The 27577-nt window shown below is 40.2% G+C and overlaps 1 protein-coding gene across 36 annotated transcripts in view; it reads right to left on the bottom strand.

Moving 5' to 3' along the window:
• The window catches only part of PLD1 (phospholipase D1), a 273635-nt gene that overhangs the window by 32049 nt on the left and 214009 nt on the right, over positions 1-27577 (bottom strand). For 18 of the 36 annotated variants that reach the window (XM_086394373.1, XM_086394306.1, XM_086394338.1 and 15 more), the window contains 2 exons: positions 25398-25515; positions 22502-23056 (listed from right to left, as the gene is read on the bottom strand). In XM_086394373.1, coding sequence (XP_086250499.1) covers positions 22832-23056; positions 25398-25515 — 343 coding nt within the window. In that variant the 3' untranslated portion in view covers positions 22502-22831. Of the gene's footprint in view, positions 1-13961; positions 14941-22501; positions 23057-25397; positions 25516-27577 lie in introns of those variants that run through there. The other 18 variants (XR_015161521.1, XR_015161559.1, XR_015161610.1 and 15 more) reach the window with 2 other exon arrangements.

The following is a 27577-nucleotide window of genomic DNA, read 5'->3' on the forward strand; positions in this document are numbered from 1 at the left end:
AGTACTCTTGCCTAGAAAATTCCATGGATGGAGGAGCCTGGTGGGCTACACTCCATGGGGTCACAAAGAGTCGGACACAACTCAGTGACTTCACTTTCTTTATTTCACATGGGGTCAGATGAATCTGAGTTCAAATCCAGGCTCTGTCAACTATGTAAGGATTTGGCTGGTCAGTCTTCTCATCAGTACCCTGAGAGGCAATGGCACCCACCTTACTGGGTTATTGGAAAGACTAATATGGTGTGTGCACAGCACTTAGCATAGGGCCTGGTACACAGGGAGTTCTGATGTTATTTTTATAGGATTGGATTGTACCCTAGACACCCAGAAACAGTGACATTGACCTCTGTTTGTTTTTGAGACCCTCTTTCATTTTTTCATTGGATGTTTCTGGCCAGAGATCCTGGCAAATAGAGGTATAAATTTCCTTTTGAAGTGATATAGTTTGTGGAAATGGAACCTTATAAAAAAATATACTGCTTATCACCCAGAATGCCATGGGCTGGTAGGAAGATTTACTGCAAATCTAAAGGGAGCAGTTAGGACTTCAGGGGATAAACACCGGAACAATTAGCATGATAAGTTAGCAACTCATTTTGCATATAAAAACGTTGCCTAGGACTCTATAGAGTTTTCCCTATTTATGGAAGACAGTCAGAGGTCCTTGGGTTTAATCAAAATTTAATACCCTGTGAGGGGAAATATGAAGAATACAAATTCTCAGTAATAGGCAATATGTCAAAAGCAGTAATTGCCAGCTTTAAATAGACCTTCCTGTTGTTCCTCTCCTTGTCGGCCTGCGCACCTGATTTGTAGTCAGGAAAACATGGCCAGAACCATATTAAGTCTCTGGAAAAACAAAGGAAAGAAATATGTATCCTGTTGCAGGAAAAATACATCCAACACTCAACAGAACCTTATTCTTTAAAATGACAGAACAACATATTCAAAAGTATTTAAATCAGGGAAATTTCCCCCAAGAAAAGTTGAAGGCTTTTATTTTATTCAGGGCCAGCCAGATGAGTCTTCCATGAGTGGTACCCACCTTCACATTCACCCAGCTGATACATTTAAGAGGTGGAAGTGACTGTGAGTTCCAGAAAGCTTACTGTGGAGGAAAGCCATCATCTGAGGAGGAAAGTCAATGGATGGTTCATCACCATCGCTGGAAAAATGAGCTTTGTCAGTCAAAGAAAGAAATTCAGATTAGTTCAGAGTGCTATTGGGGCACTGAAGGGAAAACCAGATCAAGTTGGCTTGGTTAGAGATACCGTAAAGATAGGAACTAGCACCCTATTAGATGTTCTGGTACACTGACTAATTGGCTCAGATTTGTGAAGCCTTGCCTTGTGACTCTGCAGGTCCTCCCACTAGAAGCATGGGTTTTGTTTTTGAGCATGTAGCTTGCTGTGGCCAATGGAATGTGGGCAGAGTGACCATGTGCCAGTTCCAGCTTGGGCCTTAGTAGTCATTTGCGTTTCGTGGTGCCTTCCTCTTGTGCTTCTGCCTTCTCATTGTCGTGAGAGGAAAATGGCTAGCTCAGTGGAGGAGGAGGAGGACAGATCCATGGAGCAGATGTGGAAACAGGCTCAACCTAGATCAGCCCACACCCAGCCAACTCACAGATGCACCAGCCAGAGCAAGTTATAGCTGTTTAAAGCCCTGGATTTTGAAGCCATCAAGCGGCATTATTGTGATGATGGGCTACTGATGCAGATGACTGTTTCACAGGGTTAGTTTAAAGGGAGGCTGAGAGAACATTCATCTACAGACCATCAGATTCTCATCTTCGAAACAACTTTTGTAAGGATAACAAAAAGTTACATTTTCTGCAGAAACCTGAGCATGTCTTATATCTAAAATTGATGGCTCTGCATTTGAGAGTGAACAAAACAATTTCTGTGTAGATTTATATGGGATGGGGATTAGGGAAGAAGTGCACTCAGATTTTTATTTAGATAAGTAATTTTACTTAATGTCGTCTAGTCTGAAGAAGCTTCTCATCTTTTTATACCCTCCCTCCTCAGACCTTTGTCAGTTTTCTGTTTTTCCATTTGAAGTCATCTCTTTACAAATCTAATTGGGTTTTGTGCAGCATAAATTCTTATTTATCAGCCTTATAGAATAACCCTGGGTGCCCCTAAGAGCTGTCAGAGCCTTTGGTTTAATGTGAGATGGGAGAGGGTGTCGGAGCTACATGGGCAGCCCACGGAACCCCTAGTTTAGCTGAACAGACACTGGAACTGAGATAAAGCATGGGGCCAGATCTAGGTTGGAACTTTAAGCATTCCTAATTGCCTGTGAGGTCAGCATTATGCTGTCTGATGTATCTTAATTCCATCTTAGATAAATGCTGGGTTTAGGGCTCAGAGTCCAGGCTGGAGTTCTAGCAGCCAGGGTTGGGTATGAGATTGGGATTGGCTGTTGGACAGCACAGGAATTAGCAAGGACCAATCCTAAGCACCAGTGGGAAAGGACTGGAAAGTAAGACACTAAAACCATTAACAAGCAATACCGTCAGGGGACTTCCTTGGTGGTTCACTGGCTAAGATTCCTCACTCCCAGTTCAGGGGGCCCAGGTTCAATTCTTGGTCAGGGAACTAGAGCCCACATGCTGCAAGTAAGAGTTTGCATGCCTCAACTAAGACCGGGCACAGCCAAATAAATAAAGATATTCTTAAAAAGAGGCAATATAGTCAGGACGAGGCAGGAATGGAAAGCAGGGAGGACCAGGGCCTGGAGAGATACTCTGGGTACCTCTGCATGGCTGGAGTGGTTCTGGTAAGTCCTACTGGCTTTGCTCAGCTAGGGCTTCAAACTAGTTTGAAGCCAGGCTCAGTAAGAATCAGAACAGGGAAGATGTTTGGTCTCAGCCTGCCAATCATGAGTAGCAGCGAGAGCCTCGTGCCGTTCATACTGGCCCGCTTACCCGAATTCTTATTCTACTTGAACAGGATGAGTTATGAAGAACGAAAAGACAAAAAGAATTACCCAGTATGTTGCAGCTTGTTTGGCTGCTTTTAACTTGCTAGAAAAAGGTCTTTCTTCCACTCCCAACTAGGAATTTTTATGTTTCAAAATGCCTGAACTCTTTGCATATAGCTCTGTCTACTTCCCATCTCTGCATACCCCCACCACTTTATGTTCCTGGGGGGGTTGGAGGGAATAACAGCTTTCTGGCTCAATAAACGGAATTAAGCTCATGGAGTTGAAGATAGAAGTTAAAAGGAGGTGGGCCATGACCCTCAGTGAAAGAGCTGTATCTTCTCTTGAGAAGAAAGACATGGGTGCACAGCTCATGTGATGGTGACCCACCGTGTATTAGGGTGTCTGACCACCCTGGCTTGCTTTGGACTGAGGGATTGCCTGGGACCCAGGACTTCCAGTACATTAGTACAGGCAGTCATTGTATTTATGACTGCCTCCAGTACATGAGGCAGTCATTGGATTTATGCTCAAGAAGGTGGTAGAACTTTCAAAGGCTCAGCCTATGGATGCAAAGGAACTGAATACCTAGTAATGAGGGTGTATTGTTGCTATATTGCTGGGTAACAAAGTATTAATTTTCTATTGCTACATAACAAATTATCTCAAATTTAATGGCTTAAAACAACATGCATTTATTATCTCACAATTTCTGTGTGTTAGTAGTCTCACTATAGCTCAGCTGGTCCTCTGCTCAGGTCATACAAGGCTGTAATCAAGGTGTCATCTGGGCTGTATTTTCATTTATTTTTAAAAAGTCTTTATTGAATTGCTACACTATTGCTTTTGCTTCTTTTCTTTTTTTAATGTTTTGTTTTTTGGGGCTCAAGATATGTAGGATCTTAGCTTCTCAACCCGGGATCAAAACCAAATCTCCCCAGCATTGAAAGGCAAAGTCAGCCATTGGACTGTCAAGGAAGTCCCAGCGCTGTATTTTCAAATGGAGGTTTGAATTGAGAAAAATCTGCTTCAGAATTCATTCAGGTTGTTGGCAGAATTCATTGCCTTGCATCTACAGGACTCATGATGACTTGCTTCTTTAAAATGAACAGAGAAGAGTCTCTGGCCTCAAGGAGGGCTCAGTTCCTCTCTTAAGGACTTTCACTTGATTAAGTCAGTGTTACCCAGGATCAGTTCAGTTCGGTTCAGTCGCTCAGTTGTGTCTGACTCTTTGCAGCCCATGGACGGCAGCATGCTAGGCTTCCCTGCCCATCACCAACTCCCGGAGTCCACCCAAACTCATGTCCATTGAGTCGGTGATGCCATCCAACCATCTCATCCTCTGCTGTCCCCTTCTCCTCCCACCTTCAATCTTTCCCAGCATCAGGGTCTTTTCAAATGAGTCAGTTCTTTGCATCAGGTCGCCAAAGTATTAGAGTTTCAGCTTCAGCATCAGTCCTTCCAATGAACACTCAGGACTGATTTCCTTTAGGATGGACTTTCCTTTAGGTTGGATCTCCTTGCAGTCCAAGGGACTCTCAAGAGTCTTCTCCAACACCACAGTTCAAAAGCATCAATTCTTCAGCGCTCAGCTTTCTTCACAGTCCAACTCTCACATTCATGCATGACCACTGGAAAAACCATAGCCTTGACTAGACGGACCTTTGTTGGCAACGTAATGTCTTTGCTTTTTAATATGCTGTCTAGGTTGGTCATAACTTTTATTCCAAGGAGCAAGCGTCTTTTAATCTCATGGCTGCCATCACCATCTGCAGTGATTTTGGAGCCGCCCAAAATAGTCTGTCACTGTTTCCACTGTTTCCCCGTCTACTTGCCAGGAAATGATGGGGCCAGATGCCATGATCTTCGTTTTTTGAATGTTGAGCTTTAAGCCAACTTTTTCACTCTCCTTTCACTTTCATCAAGAGGCTCTTTAGTTCTTTGCTTTCTGCCATAAGGGTGGTGTCATCTGCATATCTGAGGTTATTTATATTTTTCCCAGCAACCTTGATTCTAGCTTGTGCTTCATCCAACCCAGCATTTCTCATGATGTACTCTGCAAGAAGTTAAATAAGCAGGGTGACAATATACAGCCTTGATGTACACCTTTCCTGATTTGGAACCAGTCTGTTGTTCCATGTCCGGTTCTAACTGTTGCTTCCTGACCTGCATACAGGTTTCTCAAGAGGCAGGTCAGGTGGTCTGGTATTCCCATCTCTTGAAAAATTTTCCACAGTTTGTTGTGATCCACACAGTCAAAGGTTTTGGCATAGTCAATAAAGCAGAAGTAGATGTTTCTGGAACTCTCTTGCTTTTTTGATGATCCAACAGATGTTGGCAATTTGGTATCTGTTTCCTCTGCCTTTGCTAAATCCAGCTTGAACATCTGGAAGTTCACTGTTCACATACTGTTGAAGCCTGGCTTGGAGAATTTTGAGCATTACTTTACTAGCATGTGGGATGAGTGCAATTGTGCAGTAGTTTGAGCATTCTTTGCCATTGCCTTCCTTTGGGATTGGAATGAAAACTGAACTTTTCCATTCCCGTGGCCACTGCTGAGCTTTCCAAATTTGCGGACATATTAAGTGCAGCACTTCCACAGCATCATCTTTTAAGATCTGAAATAGCTCAACTGGAATCCCATCACCTTCACTAGCTTTGTAGTGATGCTTCCTAAAGCCCACTTGACTTCGCATTCCAGGATGTCTGGCTCTAGGTGAGGGATCACACGGTCGTGATTATTTGGGTCATGAAGATCTATTTTGTACATTCTTCTGTGTATTCTTGCCACCTCTTAATATCTTCTGCTTCTGTTAGGTCCATACCATTTCTGTCCTTTATTGTGCCCATCTTTCATGAAATGTTCCCTTGGTATCTCTAATTTTCTTGAAATGATCTCTAGTCTTTCCCATTCTATTGTTTTCCTCTATTTCTTTGTACTGATCACCTAGGAAGGCTTTCTTATCTCTCCTTGCTATTCTTTGGAACTCTGCATTCAAATGGGTATATCTTTCCTTTTCTCCTTTGCCTTTCACTTCTCTTCTTTTCACAACTATTTTTAAGGCCTCCTCAGACAACCATTTGCCTTTTTGCATTTTTTCTGGGGTGGGGGGGGTGGGGATGGTCTTGATTCCTGCCTCCTGTACAATGTCATGAACCTCCACCCATAGTTCTTCAGGCACTCTGTCTATCAGATCTAATCCCTGTAATCTATTTCTCACTTTCACTGTATAATTATAAGGGATTTGATTCAGGTCGTACCTGAATGGTCTAGTGGTTTTCCCTACTTTCTTCAATTTAAGTCTGAATTTGGCAATAAGGAGTTCATGATCTGAGCCACAGTCAGCTCCCGATCTTGTTTTTGCTGACTGTATAGAGCTTCTCCATCTTTGGCTGCAAAGAATATAATCAGTCTGATTTCACTATTGACAATCTGGTGATGTCCTTGTGCAGAGTCTTCTCTTGTGTTGTTGGAAGAGGGTGTTTGCTATGACCAGTGTGTTTTCTTGGCAAAACTCTATTAGACTTTGCCCTGCTTCATTTTGTACTTCAAGGCCAAATTTGCCTGTAACTCCAGGTATTTCTTGACTTCCTACTTTTGCATTACAGTCCCCTATAATGAAAAGCACATCTTTTTTGGGTGTTAGTTCTAGAAGATCTTGTAGGTCTTCATAGAACCATTCAACTTTAGTTTCTGCAGCATTACTGGTCAGGGCATAGACTTGGATTACCATGATATTGAATGGTTTGCCTTGGAAATGAACAGAGATCATTCTGTCATTTTTGAGATTGCATCCAAGTATTGCATTTCGGACTCTTGTTGACTATGATGGCTACTCCATTTCTTCTAAGGGATTCGTGCCCACACTAGTAGATATAATGGTCATCTGAGTTAAATTCACCCATCCCAGTCCATTTTAGTTTGCTGATTCCTAAAATATCGACGTTCACTCTTGCCATCTCCTGTGTGACCACTTCCAATTTGCCTTGATTCATGGACCTAACATTCCAGGTTCCTATGCAATACTGCTCTTTACAGCATCAGACTTTGCTTCTATCACCAGTCACCTCCACAACTGGGTGTTGTTTTTGCTTTGGCTCCATCCCGTCATTCTTTTTGGAGTTATTTCTCCACTGATCTCCAGTAGCATATTGGGCACCTACTGACCTGGGGAGTTCATTTTCAGTGTTGTAACTTTTTGCCTTTTCATACTGTTCATGAGGTTCTCAAGGCAAGACTACTGAAGTGGTTTGTGATTTCCTTCTCCAGTGGACCACGTTTTGTAAGAACTCTCCACCATGACCCCTCTGTCTTGGTGGCCCTACACGGCATGGCTCATAGCTTCATTGAGTTAGACAAGGCTGCGGTCCATGTGGTCACCTTTGCCATAGTCTACTCACTAGAAGCAAGTCCCAGGTCCACTCCACACACAAGGGGAGGGGATTAAAGTTTAGATCAGAACTCTGACAGAAAGAGTTATTTCTTATTAAATATCAGGATGAGAAAATAATTTCTCCAACATGAAACAATTCTAGTAAGAGCTCAAAGGTGTAACTATATCACCACATCACATCTGTATCACATAGTCTTCATGGGCATGAAAAGTTTCTGTCTATGGGAAAATACAGGTGACTTTGCTGAGATTAATAGACATGGTTCAGGGTTTACTGCCTTGAAGCCTGATACTGAAATATTTTTTTAAGTTCAGATTAATGGAAATTATTTTCAAAATGTTTACTTTCTTCTTCAAAGCACATATTTCAGAGTGAAGTTTAAACTAGAATAACATCTCGAGATAAAATAGATTATGCTAATTAATTGTTATATCCTCCTAGGAGCTAAATATTTGCTTTTATATAGACCTAATTAACTTTCTCTTCCAGTCTCTGAATACTCAGATGCCCTTCACAACGCATATGCTTCATTCTATGTTTGGTCACTTTTAAAGTAGGATTGCCAAGTAAAACACAGAATGATCAATTAAATTTGAATTTCAGATAAACAAAGGTATAATTTTTTAGTGTAAGTATATCCATACTTGAGAACAAGTATGCATGAGAAATATATATTTTAAAAAAGTATTCATTATAAAATTTAATAAAAGAGGTACCTAACAGAGGCACTAAAGACTATAAAACACTGCTGAAAGAAATTAAAGGTCATCTAAATAAATGGGATTTAGACATCCCTTGTTCATGGTTCAGAAGACATAATATTGTTAATATGGCAATACTCTCAAATTGATCAATTCAATCTATATCATAATACCAGCTGGTTCTTCACAAGAAGTTGACAAGCTGATACTAAAATCTGTATGGAAGCACAAGGCATCCCGAATAGCCAATATGATCTTGGAAAAGCACAACAAATTGGAAGGCATACACTTGGTAATTTCAAAACCTACTACAAAGCAAGAGTAATCAAGACTGTGATACTGTGATACTTTTGTGACACCAAGGACTGTAGCCCACCAGTCTCCTCTGTCCATGGAATTTCCCAGGCAAGAATATTTGAGTGAGTGGGTTGCCATTTCCTTCTCGAGGGGAACTTCCCAACTTATGGATCAACTCACATCTTCTGCATTGGCAGTCAGATTCTGGCATTAAGTATAGGCATGTATGTTTACAAAATAAAACTGAAAGTCTAAATAAACACATGTATCTATGGCAATTAATTTTTAGCATAGATGTGAAAACCGTTCAAATGGGAAAGAATAGTGTTTTCAATAAATGCTGCTGAAACAACAGGATAGTCACATATAAAAGAATGAAGGTGAACTCTTACTTCACACTATATTAAAAAATTAACCCTAAGTTGATCAAAGACCTAAATATAAAAGTCAAAATCATAAAACTCTTGGAAGAAAACATCAGGGTTAGTTTTTGTGACCTTGGATTTAGCAACAGATTCTCAGATACATCACCAAAAGCATAAGCAACAAAAACAAAAAGATAAATTGGACTTCTTCAAAATTAAAAGTTCTGTGCTATAAAAGATACTAGGAACAAAGTGAAAAGACAGAGCACATAATAGGAGAAAATATCTGAAAATCGTATATCTAACAAGGAACTTCTGTATAGATTATGTAAAGAGTTCTTAAACTTAATATCAAAAAGACAAACCAATAAAAAAGGGGCAAAGGATCTGAGTAGACATTTCTCCAAAGAAGATAAGCAAATGGCCAAAGAGCACATGAAAATACTCCTTACATCATTAGCCATCAGGACAAGGCAAATGAAAACCCCAAGGAGATGCTACTCCACACCAACCAGGATGACTATAATAAAAATATCAGATAGAAACAAGTGTTGGTGAGGATATTGAACCATCATACATGGTGACAGAAATGAAAAACAGCCTGGTAGTTCCCCCCAAAGTAAAAGAGCTACTTTATGATCCAGCAATTTCACTTCCACATATGGATCTAAGAGAAATGAAAACATATGTCCACACTGAAACTTGTGGGCAAGTGTTTATAGCAGCCTTATTCATAAAAATAACAGATGTCAAAAACCCAAATGTATGTCAGTCGATGAATGGCTGAACAGAATGGCTGAACAAAATTTGTTATTTCCACCTAGGGAATACTGGTGGTGAGGGTTTAGTCACTAAGTTATGTCCAACTCTTGTGACACCATGGACTGTATCCCACCGGGCTCCTCTTTCCATGGGATTTTCCAGGCAAGAATACTTGTGTGGTTGCCATTTCCTTCTCCAGGGGATCTTCCCTGACCCAGGGATCAAACCCATGTCTCCTGAATTGCAGGCGGAGCACTTACCATCTGAGTCACAGAGAAGCCCTGTTTAGACCTTCAGTTCAGTTTCAGTTCAGTTCAGTCGCTCAGTCGTGTCCGACTCTTTGTGACACCATGAATCACAGCACGCCAGGCCACCCTGTCCATCACCAACTCCCGGAGTTCACTCAGACTCATGTCCATCGAGTCAGCGATGCCATCCACCCATCTCATCCTCTGTTGTCCCCTTCTCCTCCTGCCCCTAAGCCCTCCCAGCATCAGAATCTTTTCCAATGAGTCAACTCTTGGCATGAGGTGGCCAAAGTACTGGAGTTTCAGCTTTAGCATCATTCCTTCCAAAGAAATCTCAGGGCTGATCTCCTTCAGAATGGACTGGTTGGATCTCCTTGCAGTCCAAGGGACTCTCAAAAGTCTTCTCCAACACCACAGTTCAAAAGCATCAATTCTTCAACACTCAGCTTTCTTCACAGTCCAACTCTCACATCCATACATGACCACTGGAAAAACCATAGCCTTGACTAGATGGACCTTTGTTGGCAAAGTAATGTCTCTGCTTTTGAATATGCTCTCTAGGTTGGTCATAACTTTTCTTCCAAGGAGTAAGCGTCTTTACCCATGTCATTTAATCTCTCAGTTCTCTGCTCCAGGAAATGCAAACAAATGACAGCTGCTCTGATCTGATGAGCACCTATTCTGAGAGCATACCTGGAAATATTTAAAGTTCTTTGGAGAAGGGAGGACCTTTTTTGGTCTTATATGGTCCTTCTGTAGGTTTACCTGGTCAATATCTGTTATGTGTCCCTGGTGTAATCTGATGAAGGAAGACCCTGAAGTGGTGAATGAAATAGTAGCATAGTCAATGGAGAAGATATGCACATATTCACCCCATATCATCTCAGGACCAAACTTTTTCCTTGCCCAGACTCCTTGCTATACAGTAGAAGAGACACATTTACCATAGAAAATTCAGGGTACTCGGGTATAGTACATGCTGTCTGGAAATGCCAGGTCCAAAGCAGTAACCCTGAATCTATTTCTGGCCCTAGGTACATGCTTTATATTATTTATGGCCTTTTACAATTTTTAGGCACTTTCATTGATTGACTTGTGTATTCTTTACTACAAGTCTTACCTTCAACAGTGAAATCAGAAGCTTTGCTTATGATGGATGTTCAATTAGTTACTATCTATCTTTGATTTCTCCTAATTTCCATTCTTAACTATAAATCTCCAGAGAGATCAAGCAAGGCACACACACAAGTCTATTAGTCTTGCTTGAAGTATACCGGTTTTGGTGACATCAGGGAAGGGGATAAATTGGTGGTGCCTTGACTTGCATCTCTTAGGTCAGACACAGGGATCCTGAGCACCCACTCAGGATTTCTGCAATTGCAGGAAGGTAATGTACATCTTCTAGGTAGCAGAGTTATCACAAATAATCTCCACCAGAGGCAGGTTTCCCATAGGAGGCTGTTAATGGTCCATCATATGCTTATCTTAGCATAAGAATGAAGGGCGGAGAATTAAATCGAAGTAGTTTGCTTTTGGGCTCAGGTATGGTTCAATAATTTATTTCACTGGTCTATGTGATGGGAGAAACTCTCAAGGCCTTTGCTTTCCCCTCAGACTCTCAATACTCATCTGTATCTCACTTTGGATGGTAATGGCTACATTTGTACTGAACAGCATTTTTGCATCAATAAATAAAAAATGGCAGTGGTAAGTTTCTCTCTTTCTTTTTATTTTTCCTAATGAAACATGAACATTTGGTTCCCCATTGTATTACTATTATCCATGATCTTTAATCTTTTATTTGATATGCATCCATGTCTTCATGTGTGAAAAATTCAAGGGTCACAGACTAGCAGAAGCAGAAAGAATACTTAACATGTAAATGTTTCATGCAGTATAATGTCAGAGTTGTTACTAATGATCATTTTCTATTTGCAATAAAACATCCTTTCAGAGACCACTGCATTTGTTGTAGCTTTCTCTGACCTATGAAAGCATCAAAGAGAATGCTTCTGCCATCTATACCTCTTTGACTTCTAAAAACGGCCAGGTATCTTACTAATACACACGTTATTTTGCAAATACATTTTAAAAAATGAAATCAGGTAAGACAGGGCTCACTACTTACAACAATAGAAAGAAGAGTCGAGGTTGGCTTAAGTTAACAACAACAAAAATACCACGGCTGATTTGAAATTCGGGATCCTGAATGCAAGGGGCTCCTTTTTCAGGGGTAAACCTAGTGTCATTTTCCTTTTTATGAGTGGCATTTGACAACCATTTGACAATTCTTATAATAGAACTCAGTGTGGATATACATACAAGAAGCTTCGGGATTCTTGCATGTGTGGGAAGGTAATGTACATCTTGTAGGTGGCAGAATTATCACACAGATAATCAACTCAGGAAAAGAACAGAGAAAAACCAAATATCTATCTGGGAAACAAGAAGTCTGGGGAAAAATAGAAATACATGGCATTAGGAAGTGTTCTAATCTCATTTTTTCACATGTATCTGTCCAGTTTTCCTAGCACCACTTACGGAAGAGGCTGTCTTTGCCCCATTGTATATTCTTACCTCCTTTGTCAAAAATAAGGTACTCATTGGTGCGTGGGGTTATCTCTGGGCTCTCTATCTTGTTCCATAAACTCAAAATGGATTAAAGACCTAAATGTAAAACCAGAAACTATAAAACTTTTAGAGGAAAACATAGGCAGAACACTCGATGACATAAATCAAAGCAAGAGCCTCTTTGACCCACCTCTTAGAGTAATGGAAATAAAAACAAAAATAAACAAGTGGGACCTAATTAAACTTAAAAGCTTTTGTACAGCAAAGGAAACTACAGACAACTCTCAGAATGGGAGAAAATAATAGCAAAGGAAACAACTGACAAAGAATTACTTTCCAAAATAAACAAGCAGCTCATACAACTCAATACCAGAAAAATAAACTACCCAATCAAAAAGTAGGGAAAAGACTTAAACAGTCATTTCTCCAAAGAAGACATACAGATGGCTAACAGACACATGAAAAGATGCTCAACATCGCTCATTATTAGAGAAATGCAAATCGAAACTACGAGAGACCACCTCATACCAGTCAGAATGGCCATCATCAAAAAGTCTACAGTCTACAAACAAATGCTGGAAAGGGTGTGGAGAAAAGGGAACCCTCTTGCATTGCTGGTGGGAACGTAAATTGATACAGCCACTATGGAAGATGGTATGGAGATTACTTAAGAAACTAGGAATAAAACCACTATATGACCCAGCAATCCCACTTCTAGGTATATACCCTGAGGAAATAAAAATTGAAAAAGACACATGTACCCCAATGTTCACTGCAGCACTATTTACAATAGCTAGAATATGGAAGCAACCTAGATGCCCTTCAACAGATGAATGGATAAAGAAGTTGTGGTACATATACCCAGCCATAAAAAGGAACACATTTGAGTCAGGTCTAATGAGGTGGACAATCCTAGAGCCTATTATACAGAGTGAAGTAAGTGAGAAAGAAAAATATAAATATCATATACTGACGCATATATATGGAATCTAGAAAGATGGTACTGATGAAATTTATTTTCAGGGCAGCAAGGGAGAAACAGACAGAGAACAGACCCATGGTCATGGGAGGAGGGGAAGAGGGAGAGGGTGAGATGTATGGAGACAGTAACATGGAAAGTTATATTACCATATGTAAAATAGATAGCCAGTGGGAATTTGCTGTATGACTCAGGGAACTCAAACAGGGCCTCTGTGACAATCTGGAAGGGTGGGATGAGGAGGAAAGTTCGGGAGGGAGGGGACATGTGTGTACCTATGGCTGATTCATGCTGATGTTTGACAGAAAACAACAAAATTCTGTAATGCAATTATCCTTCAATTAAAAATAAATCAATAAAAAAGAAGTATAATAGTTGATGTTTGTGGTGTCGAGCCTCCAATATAACCCCAATGACTCCACCTCCCAGTACTCATGCTGTATATATATATGGTCCCTGACTTAACAATGGTTTGACTTAAAACTTTTGAAGGGATAAGTATGCAATAGAAACTATACTTCAAATGTAAAATTTCATCTTTTCTCAGGCTCAGAACATGCAGTGCAATACTCTATGGTAATGGATAGTGGTGGCAAGGCCATAGCTTCAGTTAGCCGTGTAATCACAAAGGTAAACAACAGACACTATTACAACCATTGTGTACCTGTACAACCATACAGAAGTTTTCCACTTTTGGTATAATAGTCAATAAGTTACATGAGGTATTCAACAGTTTATTTTGAAATAGGCTTTATGTTAGTTGATTTTGCCCAACTATAGACTAATGTAAGTGTTCTGAGTACATTTAAGGTAGGCTAGGCTAATGTGTTTGGAGGTTAGGTATACTAAATACATTTTCGATTTAACAATATTTTCAATTTAAAAGCGGGTTTATTGGGACATAACCACATCATAAGTCAAGGAAGATCTCTAGTCTTCTACTCTGAATAGCACCAACTGGTGTAATCAATAGGATAGTGTTGTAATGGTGGTTTGTGACTTCCAAGACTAGGTCATAAAAGGCATGTGTTTTCTGCTTGGTTTTCTCTTGGATCACTCGTTCTGAGGGAAGCTAGCTGCCACATTGTGAGGCTACTCAAGCAGCCCTATGGTATGAGGATTTTCACTGCAGCATATATGTGGTGGTGGGTAGCTGGAGGTAACCTGGGGTCAGTTTGTGGGAAAGTGATGGATGAAATGTGATGATTGCATAACAGTAAGCTCCATGATTAAATGCAAGAGGTCAGACCTGCATACATCAACATCAGCCAGTTCAGTTCAGTCGCTCAGTCGTGTCCGACTCTTTGTGACACTATGAATCGCAGCATGCCAGGCCTCCCTGTCCATCACCAACTCCTGGAGTTCACTCAAACTCACGTCCATCAAGTCGGTGATGCCATCAAGCCATCTCATCCTCTGTCGTCCCCTTCTCCTCCTGCCCCCAAGCCCTCGCAGCATCAGAGTCTTTTCCAATGAGTCAACTCTTCGCATGAGGTGGCCAAAGTACTGGAGTTTCAGCTTTAGCATCATTCCTTCCAAAGAACACCCAGGGCTGATCTCCTTTAGAATGGACTGGTTGGATCTCCTTGCAGTCCAAGGGACTCTCAAAAGTCTTCTCCAACACCACAGTTCAAAAGCATCAATTCTTCAACACTCAGCTTTCTTCATAGTCCAACTCTCACATCCATATATGACCACTGGAAAAACCATAGCCTTAGCTAGACAGACCTTTGTTGGCAAAGTAATGTCTCTGCTTTTCATGCCTAGGTATTAAAATTAGTGCTTCCCCAGAAATAATATTATTTATGTAAATAAAAATTCCTCAAACAAGAATACACATTTTACAAGAATACATTCAAGTAAAAAGATACACAAAAATACATTAAAATGATTAATACTGATCACTGCAAGGAGGAGAAAATGAATGGAATGTGTAGATTAAAATAAGTAACAAATGAGTTAAACAAGAGAGGGAGTCTTAATGGGCCCTGGACTGAGGAATGCAATTTACTCAATCTTCTGTACTAGAAGTTGAGATTTAAAATTAAAGGAAAAAACAACTGGAAAAAAAATCCAGAGTTTCAAGAGAAAGAGCATATGAAAGTGTGTAGAGAGGAGTAGCACACAATGACATCTCACACCAATTTCAAACAAAAAGGCATCTATGATCCAGGGCTGGGCTGTTCTGGGCATAACAGCAGGTAATTAGCAGGGTGAGGGAAAGATAATTTAACCAGCCAATCAGGAACTTCCTGACTTTAAATTTTTCCATTTGCAGTCACATGAATGGACTTGGAAGGTATTATGGTAAGTGAAATAAATCAGACAACAAAGACAAATACTGTATTATCACTTAATGTGGAATCTAAAATATACAACAAACTAGTGAATAAAGCAAAAAAGAAGTAGACTCACAGATACAGAGAACAAACTAAGGGTTACCAGTGGGGAGGGTACGAAGGGGCAATAGGGATGGGGGATTTTAAAAAAAGGGGCTTATTATGGGATTATATGAAATCATGTATATGAAATTTTGAAACTTGTAAAGCACTATAGAATTTAATTTATTGAATTTCATTCAATAAAAACATAAATTTTAAAAATCTTAGTATGATGGGAAGGAAATCCAAAAAAGAGGACATATATGTGTACATAGAGCTGATTCACTTTGTTGTAGAACCGAAACTAACACAATGCTGTAAAGCAGCTGTACTTCCATAAAAACTTAAAGAGAAAGTCTTAATGGGATAAGTGAAATGTGGGGGGAAAAATCTCTGATTTTGTCTTTCACCTGAGTGTCCCCTTCTCTTTATCTAGGGAATGCACTGTAATGCAAAAGTTCTTATGAATGAAGATTTGTAATGAAAAAGAGGCTCAGAAAATGTCTTTATGTTAAAAGACTTTTTAAAAGTACTGTTCCTATTTTTGTTTCTCGTAAATCAGCAAATGTTTACCCACTGAGTTATCTGGTGCAATTCTAAACCCACCTTTTGACCTACTTACTGTCTAGAAAGTGAATAGCCAAATATCATTGGAAAAACTATTGAATTTTCTTAATCTTTCAAATGTGATTTTGATGATGTTTAAAGTTTCCATTATGACAGCTCAAACTGTATTTTAAAAAGTTATTGAGACTTTGTAAATATAAAGAGGAATTTAGAAATCTACTTCTTACCCCTCCATTCTAACATAAAACAACTCAATTCTTTATGTTCTCATCCTCTTTACAAATTGGCCTGATGAATCTCACATACCACGAGCAAAGAAAGCTTTCAAATCACTTTCCACATAACCTGAGCAATGTGCTACTCATTGTGACAAGCCCTATATGAAGTATGAAGAAAGAAGACCCTTGTCTTCAAAGAAATTACAAGCTTCTAGAATAAGAATTACTATATTATGAAAACAAATCCACAGGCCCATTCTAGGGGGCACTGTTGATGCCTCACCACACAGGCTGTCCCCCGACCTCTGAGGTCACCTGTGCTGCAGAGGGCAGGTCTCCACGCTGCGGCTTTGCCTCTGATAGGTTTCTCTCTGCCTCTCTACTCACTCTCTCGGACCCATGTGGAGAAGTAGAGATAGCTATTGCTCAGACATCTAATGTGTCTGGAGCTTAGAAGGGAGAGCAGGCCTGCAGGTGAGCAGAGAGATGGCAGGGAAGCCACTGGATCACCTGAGCACTGAGTGGAATGGGAAGAACAAGCCAGACCCTGAAGAAGTGAAACGGAGAGAGAGGAGCCCAGGATGAGTCTACAAATGTGAGCAGTCCCCTGGAAGCCAAAGAGAGCTTGCAAGACGCCTAGTAGAGATAAGGCTGAGGGTGTCCTTGTTGAAAAGGCCAGCGGGGTACAAAAATAGGCAAAACTAATCTCTGTTTAAAACCTGGGGAAAGTGGTCGCCTTTCAGGGAATAGGTAGTAATTGAAAGAGGAGGGGGCAAAAGGGGGGCTTCTGTTTCTTTCTCTTTCTGGGTGCTGCTGAGACTCGTGCATGAAGCTTGTGAGAAGGACTGGGAATGGCAGGGGACGCTGGGGCTCTGATACCTGCTCCAGGGTGCACACTTCTGTCTCCAGCTCAGACCTACATCGTACTGGCTCTAAAAACCTCATGTGCAGAAGAAGGAATCTTCTTTTCAAAGAGAGGAACACGGCTGATTTCACACTTTTAATTGCTTAATTAATGAATATTTACATTTTAAAAGTCAGTTAAGGGAATCGGCATCGAAAGCACTGACTGTGAGGCAGAGAATGGATACATGTGTCATTTCCAGGGCTTCACAGAAGGAAAATCCAGGGAGACTGAGTTTCTTGAGTTCACAATTCTCATTCTGAATACAAACCGTTAGGTCTATCCATCCTCATTGAACACTTTAGTTAAAAAACATTACCAACAGTGCTTCATATTGAGTGCTCAGCTGGGAGGAGATTGCATGAGTTGACAATAACTCTTTCAGAACCAAAACTCATATGACTTTTCATTCCTGAAAGAACTTGACCTTGTTACCATTATTCTATTATAGAATGCTGGCTCTGGGATAGGGAAGAGTTGAAGACCTTGTTCATGGAAGAGAATAAAACTCACTCAAATCTGTTTGGTTGAGGTATTCTAACTGGACATTCTCTGCTCTCTGGAGGAAGGATCAGTAAACATTTCTTAAGGATAGCAAGTAGTTTGGATTTGCAGATCATTTGGTCATGCGGCATGTAAACATGGCTGCATGGCTTGGACATGGCTGCAATCAAGTAAAACTTTATTGACAAAAACAGGAGGCCCAGTCTTAGTTTGCCAAAGCCCGTCATAAGGGTGAAGCTAGGTGCCTGAGTTCTGTCCAGAATACCTGAATGTTCTGCATGGGTGAATGTTCATCAATACGTATTTGGTTTTTGTGTCAGAGACATGTGCTCCAACTACAATACTCTAGTATGAATTTTTAGAATGACTGAGGAAGAGTATCAGTAGTTTTGACCCAGACCATTTTATGTGATGAAGCCAAGTGGAATATACCTTAGGAGAACATGACGTTATATTTCCCAGTGTTGAGCAGAAGTAGGACAACATTCACTTAAGTGCATGTATCTAGAATGAAGTTAACAATTGAGTTGCTGGAGATAAAAAAGAATATTTAAGCCTACATTTTGGTTGGATGGCCATCCCAGTCTCTGACTTTAAAACGTAAAAGTTTAAAATGATTAGTGTGACAAATTTTCATTTTTTTAGATTAACTTTCTGTTTTTAAGTTAAAATTTAAAACTGATATAAAGGAAAAACTAAGATAACCTATAATAAATTCAGTCACAGCATTTTTGGTTCCTTTAATGAATCCTTCTAATCTGAAGTCAAACCTAGTAATATGTCACATGTGAATTAAATGCCATTAGGCATTTATGATGGTATCTGCCTCCCCTAAACATAAGGCAAATCCATTGATTCTTCACCTGCAACTTTTTGATAGATGGTGAATTCCTTTTCCAGTGAATTTCTAGATTCAAGAATTTCTTAAGGCCTATGCCTGGTAATTTGGCCACCTGATGCGAAGAACTGACTCATTTGAAAAGACCCTGATGCTGGGAAAAGGCTGAAGGCAGGAGAAGGGAACAACGGAGGATGAGATGGTTGGATGGCATCACCGACTCAATGGACATGAATTTGGGTAAACTCAGGGAGTTGGTGATGGACAGGGAGGCCTGGCATGCTGCAGTCCATGGGGTCACAGAGTCGGACACAACTCAGCGACTGAACTGAACTGATGCCTGGTAAAACTCATCTTAAACCTCCAAATTGTCAGTATTAATTGACCTCAGAGGATCTTCTAAGGGAATAAAATTGTATTCCTAAGCACACTGAAAATCCCATAACATTTGCTCATTTCATAAAGAGAGAATACAGAGGGATGAGAAGACACGAAGAGTCCTCTTTAGCCCCTCTCCAGAGGGTGACAGGCATCTGGGAATGCTCACGTGCCACATCAGATCAGAAATGTTAAAAAGAACCATTACCTCTGTTAAAAAATAGTAATATTTTGTCAGTCACTTGAAAGTGTGAGTTAAACTGAAAATTTATTATAGAGGCCTCATGGTTTTTTTCTTTTTTCCCCAGAAAGCTCTTTCTTGTCCTCTAAAATGGTTTCCATAATAAGGAAGGGCTCTGGATGGGACAGTGGAATAAGGAATAAGGAATGAGGAGAGGCAGAAAGAAGTGCAGGGTCTTCATAACCTGTTCTGCCTGTTATCTTACATCTGCTAAAAAAGATTTCCTGGCTTGCTGTTTTCATCTGGAAGACTGTTAATTCACAATATATTACATTTTCCCATTAATACATAAGAGATTAACTGCTTACATTTTTGATTACCTAGAGATAAAGTTTTTTTCCAAAGATGCTATTAAAATAAAATCATTGTTTTGTTTTACAATATGTCACTCAATTATCTAATGACCAGCTCTCCAAGCCCTTCTGTGATGCTTTACAGCTGAAAAAGAAGACAGTCCCATTGGAGGGTGAGTCACCGAGTGGACACTTGCTCCAGAGCACACGCCTGCGCCGGACCTGCTGTGCTGAGTGTCCTCCAATGACTAAGCTTGGCCAGCATGAATAGCTTTAATAGGCCATGACCACTTTCTACCTTTCACTTCTTATAATCACAGATTTTTTTTCCCTTCTTGAAAGCAAAAATTATCACACAGATTATCAGGATCTCAGGTACAATACTTAAAGGCTGTAATTACCTTTTGTAATTTCAAAAGATTATAGTCAATTTAAAATGTTGTACAGATTCATAATAGTTTTTCAAGATGCTAAATCCCTTGCATTTTAAAGTTTATATCAGACACTGCAATGTTAAAGTATTTGAACTTCTAGTAGGTAGTAATGGTGTCAGAGAATGATGGGTAATTAGGTCATGCATCTTGTGTCCACAGCCCATGCAATTTTTACAGAAAGGTGCGCTATGTAAACTGCCACTACAAAGCAAGGAACTATGGCCCTGAATTTCCCATAAAATCTACCCAAATAAATCTTGTAGCCCTTCTCTTTGCAGATAAACATCTTGCCTTTGAGAAGATTGAGTAGAAAAGAACCTTGCTAACAGTTTCTTTAGCAATAGCAGGAAGATTTCTTGTCTGAGACTCCATAAGGTTTTCGTTTCATTAGCTCTCTCCTCCATCTCCTTTATTCATCCAACAAACGTGTACTGAGCACCTCCTATGAACCAGGTTCTGTTTCAAGCTCTGGAGATAACAATATGAATAAAACACAGGAAAGTCCCTGCCCCATGGAGCTTCCATTCTAGTTGAGGGAGATGGACAAGCACATAAGTCCATAAGATCACAGGGTTCAAAATAGCTTAGAGACATCCTCTCTGAAATCTATTTATTGCATCTCCTCATTGTGGGGCAGTGATGAGTGAAAGGAGAGGCCAGCAGTGGACTGCAACAATGTCATTAGTCCTAATGGGTGAACTTCAGTGAGTCCATCAAATAACAAGGGTTGTTAGTCCATAACTAACAAGGGTCCATCAGCTAACAGTTTCCTCAGCTATAAAATGGGGAGAGGTTGTGTTATGTGCTTTTTTTTTTTTTTTTAAGAGAAAGGGCCCTTTCAAGAGCCAGTCTTTTGACTCTCCTACAATTAAAAGAACGTTTAAAAAGAAAATATAAGAAATCCTTAGGTATTCCACATACACTCAACACCTTAAATGCCAATCTAAACTTCATAAATAGCAAACGTCTTACTTGTGATGGCTATAGAATGAAGCCATTTTTTCATCTCCGGCCACCATAAAAGCATATTAATTTCCATTGTTGGTTACACAGTCTCACCTCATTTGTAAAACTCTCTTGTGGGTATGTAACACTGTCTCTTTCCTGCTAACTGACTATGCTGTTTCACTGGCTTTATGTTCCTATTTAATCTTTTCCACTGGACCATCAGCTCTATGAAACAGGCATGGGTCCTCACTTCTTTGGACAAGATTCTGTCCGGGTAACCCATAAAGGTGTAATTATTGCACCCAGTGTAAGTGTGAAAGTGAAAGTGTTAGTCGCTCCGTCGTGTCCTACTCTTTGCGACCCTGTGGACTATAGTCTGCCAGGCTCCTCTGTCCATGGGATTCTCCAGGCAAGAACACTGGAGTGGGCTGCCATCCCCTTCTCTAGTGGATCTTCCTGACCCAGGCATGGAACCCAGCTCTCACGCATTGCAGGCAGATTCTTTACTGTCTGAGTCACCAGGGAAGCACCATCTATACCATACTTTATGGCCTGTTGGGAACCCACATTAGTTCTTCAAGTTGTAAGAGTGGTTCTGCTTAATAAAACTAGAGCTATGGGGTATCAAAGGGTATGTTAACATCCAAAAAAGAGAAATGGATTTCCTGAACAATTCACAAATGAGGATAGTGTGAATTAATAAATAATCCTAACCTCTTTGGAACTCTAGTGGAATGTTAATGCTTATTTAGTAATACAAGAGATGGTACATGTATTTTACAATCAATTTTTCTTCTAGAAGGTAGCATAGCTAGAGATCTGAATGTCAAATAAGGCTGGGCTCATATTCATTCACTTGGCATGAGTTATGAAGCCCCTGATTCTCTTGAAAGGCAAGTTGTATTTGCTGGTTTTATTTTGAAATGTAGAAACTCCAATTTCAATCAATCCAGCAGCTAAGGATGGCAGGAAATTTTACAGGACTGTAAGAAATGTTCTTTCCTTATCTGAATCTAATTCCCACCAACATGTTGGTGATTTCTGAAGGCTGTATGCTCTGTCTTCGAGTTTTATGGGTTGCTGTGTAATCCAATATCCTACACATGTTTTCAAATCTGATCCGGTGAGCCCTATCATAAGAATACATCTTGTCAGTGGCTTTGGAGGTAAAGTGAAATCTCTGCTGTAATAACCAAATTTAATTCCTTCCTGTTGCTCTGTCATGTCAAGATACATACTGTCAATATTATCAAAAGTACCTAACATGGGCTGCTGTATAGATTAAGGTCTGTCCTCCCTTTCAGTCACTGGAAAGGAAGAAGGACCACATCCTTGGTTGGGTGCACACCACAACTCCAGGACCAGATGGGCAGAGCATCCCATGGAACCTTCAAGAATCTCAAAGCAGCATCACAACATCTTCTAGCAATAAAAACTCTGTAAAACAGAGCCTGTATGGATTACAAGATGAAGGCAGTTCCAGCAAACAACAGCTGCATGTGTGAGGGTCAGAGGAGACTAAGGAGGTTCAGACAACTTTTGGCAATGTAGATCAGTTACAGATAAATTCTTGTTAGCAAAGAAAATGCACTTTGATATACACCATGGAATTGAAATATGTGTTGACGCTGTTGGGTATATGCTACCTAAGAACGCAGTCCCCTTATCACAAGGAGAGGCACAAGGAATTATAAGGCCATGCCGATGTTCATCGCTCTTACATCAGTGTGACTGTAGCCCTTCCAAGTCAACCCGAAGTGTTGCAGTCCAAGGGGTGGATGTGTGCTGTGGGTCTGGCTTTGTCTGTTAGGTCTCCAGAAAGTCAGAATGTGACGTGTACTCTTCAGAGTGGAAGTCTCTGAGCTGCAAACAAGTATAATGCTTAAGTCCAAACCTCCATGGGCACCATGGCTTCCTTGGTTCCAACAGAAGGCAGTAGGTTTTCTTCAGACAAGAAATAAAAGGGGAATTGCACCAAGAACCCACGGATCTTTTTCAGTTCTTCCTCAGCTCTAATGGGATCCTCCTTTGCTAATATGGGCTTGCTTATAAAGTCTCTCAGCTGAATTAAATTGTGTACTTCATCATTGGGAAGGCACCGGAACACCTGATTAAAATGCAAATAGGAAACTGAGTGATAAGTTTAAAAGAGAGCATATCCCCTTTATGGAAAATACTCATTCTGACAGACAAAACCTATGTTTTATGAAACATATATTAGTTTTATGTTACATCACAGACCTGATTGAAGGGTTGTTTCTTTTATTTGCTACAGAGAGTGCTAGATTTGCTTCCATTAAAAAAAAAATCATAGAGGACTTCCCTGGTGGTTCAGTGGTTGAGACTCCGTGTTTCCATGCAGGGGGCATGGGTTCAATTCCTAGCTGAAGAAGTTCTATATACCATGCAGTATGAAAAAAAAAAAAAAAGATAGATCCTATATCTGATCTATGGGGGAGGGGTGCTTCCCAGGTGGCTCAGTGGTAAAGAATTGGTCTGCCAATGGTGGAGACCTGGGTTCAATCCCTGGGTGGAGAAGATCCCCTGGAGGATGGCATGGCAACCCACTCTCAGTATTCTTGCCTGGAGAATGCTATGAACAGAGAATCCTGGTGGGCTGCAGTCCATGGGGTCACAAGAGTCAGACATGACTGAGTGACTGAGCACACACGCATGCATATCTAATCTGCATTATCCTGTGACTGACCACAGGATAATGTCAAGCTAGTGGTAAGGAGATTCATGAGTGATAGCCCACTTTAAGGTTAATTTTTTTGGATAATAATCATCCCTGAATTTCACTGGAGGTTCACATCTAAAAGAAAAATTGTATATTTTCTCTAACTTTTTATTTTGAAAAATGTTCATGTCAGTACCTGTACTTAAAGTTATCAGTTATACATGTATTTTGCTAATTGAAAATAAGTTTCACATAACACTTCACACCTGAATACCTCAGCATGCATTTCTTAAGAATGAGGACATGTGCCTACATATCCACAATACCATTCTCACGCCTCAGGAAATCAATTTCATGTCATTTAATACATGGTCCATATTCAGATCTGATTATTCCCCAAATGTCTTCTAGAGCTGTTATTTCTCCCAATCCAGGATCCAAACTAGGCCGTGCCCTGCATTTTAAAAATACTCCACACACACGACCTATTTAATCATGGCCTTGAGTCCTCAGTATGAAATAGGTCTATGTAGATAGTTGTTGTTTCATTAGAAACATGAATTTTTGTGTTTATAGATGAATTTTCCATGCTGAAGGGAGTCTGGAAGTCAGAAGAAGAATGCCCTCTTATCCTGTTTATGATGGACACTCATATGATAGAGTCAATGGATCTCAGCTTGAACATTTTCTGTGATAGAAAGCTAGCTACTTCATGACATAACCTGGTCCAGGGGTGGGGGACTCTTAACTCTTGCACACCCTGTGTCATCACTAATGGATGGAACGTACTAGAAGAGCCATTTGGCTTCCCTAACAGATGAAGTTGGTTTTAAAACACCTTTCCAGAATTACAACTGTCCAAATGAGGAAGTTTCTCATTATTAATAAGCTTCATCATTAGAATGGATATAATCTACTATGTGCTAAATACATTTAACTGTCCAAATGAGGAAGTTTCTCATTATTAATAAGCTTCATCATTAGAATGGATATAATCTACTTGTACTAAATACATTTAACAGATTATTTTTTATCCTCATGACCACCTCATGAATATTCCCTCCAATTTATAAGAGAGGAAAGAAAGGAAGGCTCAGAACATGAAATTACTATACACATACTCATACGACCAGCAACTGTGTGAGCTGGGCTGAACCCAGGTCTGACTCATTTTTTGATCCCATCTGCTTTTTCTTTTGGAGAAGGCAATGGCACCCCACTCCAGTACTCTTGTCTGGAAAATCCCGTGGATGGAGGAGCCTGGTGGGCTGCAGTCCTTGGGGTTGCTAAGAGTCAGACACGACTGAGTGACTTCACTTTCACTTTTTCACTTTCATGCACTGGAGAAGGAAATGGCAACCCACTCCAGTGTTCTTGCCTGGAGAATCCCAGGGGCAGGAGAGCCTGGTGGGCTGACATCTATGGGGTCACACAGAGTTGGACACAACTGAAGTGACTTAGCAGCAGCAGCTTTTTCTTTTTATCTCTAGACATGTACAAAGTCTGGGTAACCACTTGCTAAGGATGCTCATGATGGGATTCTGGAATCTGAGACCAGAATGCCACTCAAGTCTCTTCTAAACCATAATCCATGGCTCTTTTTGACTCTGTTTTCTTAATGTCTACAAAGAATTATTTGATTACAATTTGGAGGTATGTTGTGTTTTTACACTCGTTAAGAATACTCTGTACCAATAATATGCAGAAATAATGATATACTTTTGTGATGTGATTCAATTTAAAAAGGAGAAGGATATGAAAATCTCACCTTATCATAAATTGTAGCATTTCGAGCTGCTGTTGAAACCCACACCTCCTTGAAGAATTTATCACTCACTGGATCCTGAATGTCTTCACTCGGGTCAGAAAGATAGCCGAGAACAACCCTGAAATATAAATGTCCTCCTGAATGAGTAACTGAGACAAAAGCAGTTTGTTTGCAGGCACTGTTTCAAATGGTACAGTAATTCAGGCACTCAACCATACAAGCCTATTTTTTAAAAAAAAAAAAGGAAATCAAAAGAAGCCATTAAGACTAAGTGTGTGTCTACGAGGGAAAAAGACAGCATGTACCCCAATGTTCACTGCAGCACTATTTACAATAGCTAGGACATGGAAGCAACCTAGATGTCCATCAACAGATGAAGGGATAAAGAAGCAACGGTACATATATACAATGGAATATTATTCAGCCATAAAAAGGAATGCGTTTGAGTCAGTTCTAATGTGGTAGATGAACCTAGAGCTTATTATATAGATTGGAGTAAGTCAGAAAGAGAGAAACAAATACTGTATACTGACACATGTATATGGAATCTAAAAGATGGTACTAATGATCTTATTTGCAGGGCAGTAATGGAGATGACAACCCACTCCAGTACTCTTGCCTGGAAAATCCCATGAACAGAGGAGCCTGGTAGGCTGCAGTCCATGGGGTCGCTAAGAGTCGGACACGACTGAGTGACTTCACTTTCCCTTTTCACTATGGAGATGAAGACACAGAGAACAGATTGTGGACACAGTAGGGGAGGGAGAGCGTGGGATGAGTTGAGAGAGTAGGGTGGGACGAATTGAGGAAACATACACATTACCGTATGTAAAATAGATAGCCAGTGGGAATTTGCTGTATGACTCAAGGAACACAAACCAGTGTTCTGTGACAATTTAGAGGTGTGGAAAGGGGTGAGAGGTGGGAGGGAGGTTCAAGAAGGAGACTACATATGTATACCTATGGCTGATTCATGTTGATATATGGCAGAAACCAACACAATATTGTAAAGCAATTATATTCCAATTAAAAATAAATAAATATACAAAAAAAAAGACTGTGTATCTTTATGAAAAAAAAAATCCTGAGTTTCAAAACCAAACAAAAAACCCCAAGTTGTTACAATGTTTGAAACTTTTAACTGTTAGACAAGAAAGACCTTCATTTCATTCTAAGAGAGTCCTTGTAATTTGGACTAGGAGGGTGAGGACCTTGGAAGATAGGAGTGGTAGTCAAAGAATGTGCCAGCCAATATGCTGAGCCCTTTCCAAAAATGATCTCAGTAAATCCTCAACAGCCTATGAGGAAGTAACTATTAAAAAAAATTAAAAAATAATGAAAAGGGAACAACTATTATTATTTTCCTTTTACAGAAAAGGGAACTAGGCACAGAAAGTTTAAGTAACTCTTTCAAGGTCATACAGCTTAATAAGCTGTCAATCTGGGACTCCAACCTGGATCACCTAACTCCTAAACCTGTGCTCTTAACCAAGACCCAACCTTCTTACCCTCCTTTTTTCCTTCTAATCTTCCCTCTTCCCTCCCTTGGGCCAAGAACTATGCTGAACTCTGGGGTATAGAAATGAACACAAAAGACATGGAGCCTCTCTGGGTGGAGTTAAATTTGGTGGGTAAGATCAACACCGAATAAAGAATCACCCTCAGAAGGAATTGGTTAAAATGTGGTAAATATCAGGTGTGCTTTAAGAGCATGAGACGGGAGTAGTCAGGGAGTCTTTTCCTTCCCCACCCACCATCTTTCAGGATTCAGTACAAGGTTGCCTCTAAACAACTTCTTATGGCTCCTCCTCCTCCCATTTCCTATTTCTCTTGGTCGATCTTTCTTCCTATGTCCCCCACACTGTCTTCACACATGCTTTGTTTTTGTCAGAACACCTGCAATATTCATGCACTTTTTGCTTTTAACAGGCCCATCTCTCAGTTCTGGTGCATAAATTATTTGAGAGAACATGATTTAGTTAGTCTCATATCCCCAGAGTACCTGGCATAAAAGAAGACATGCAGTAGATTGTCTGAGTTGATCAAATATAAACAGAGGACTAGAAATAATAAGAAATTCTCAAGCAAAGCAAGACAAATTTCAGAGGTCATATTTGAAAATGGTAAGAGCTCTTGTACTTACATAAAGCCTGAGAGTTAAAAAGCACATCTATTTCACT

Source organism: Bos grunniens, chromosome 1, assembly GCF_055505025.1.
Source record: "Bos grunniens cultivar Pamir isolate PY7600 chromosome 1, Bosgru_T2T1.0, whole genome shotgun sequence".
Classification (NCBI taxonomy): domain Eukaryota; kingdom Metazoa; phylum Chordata; class Mammalia; order Artiodactyla; family Bovidae; genus Bos; species Bos grunniens.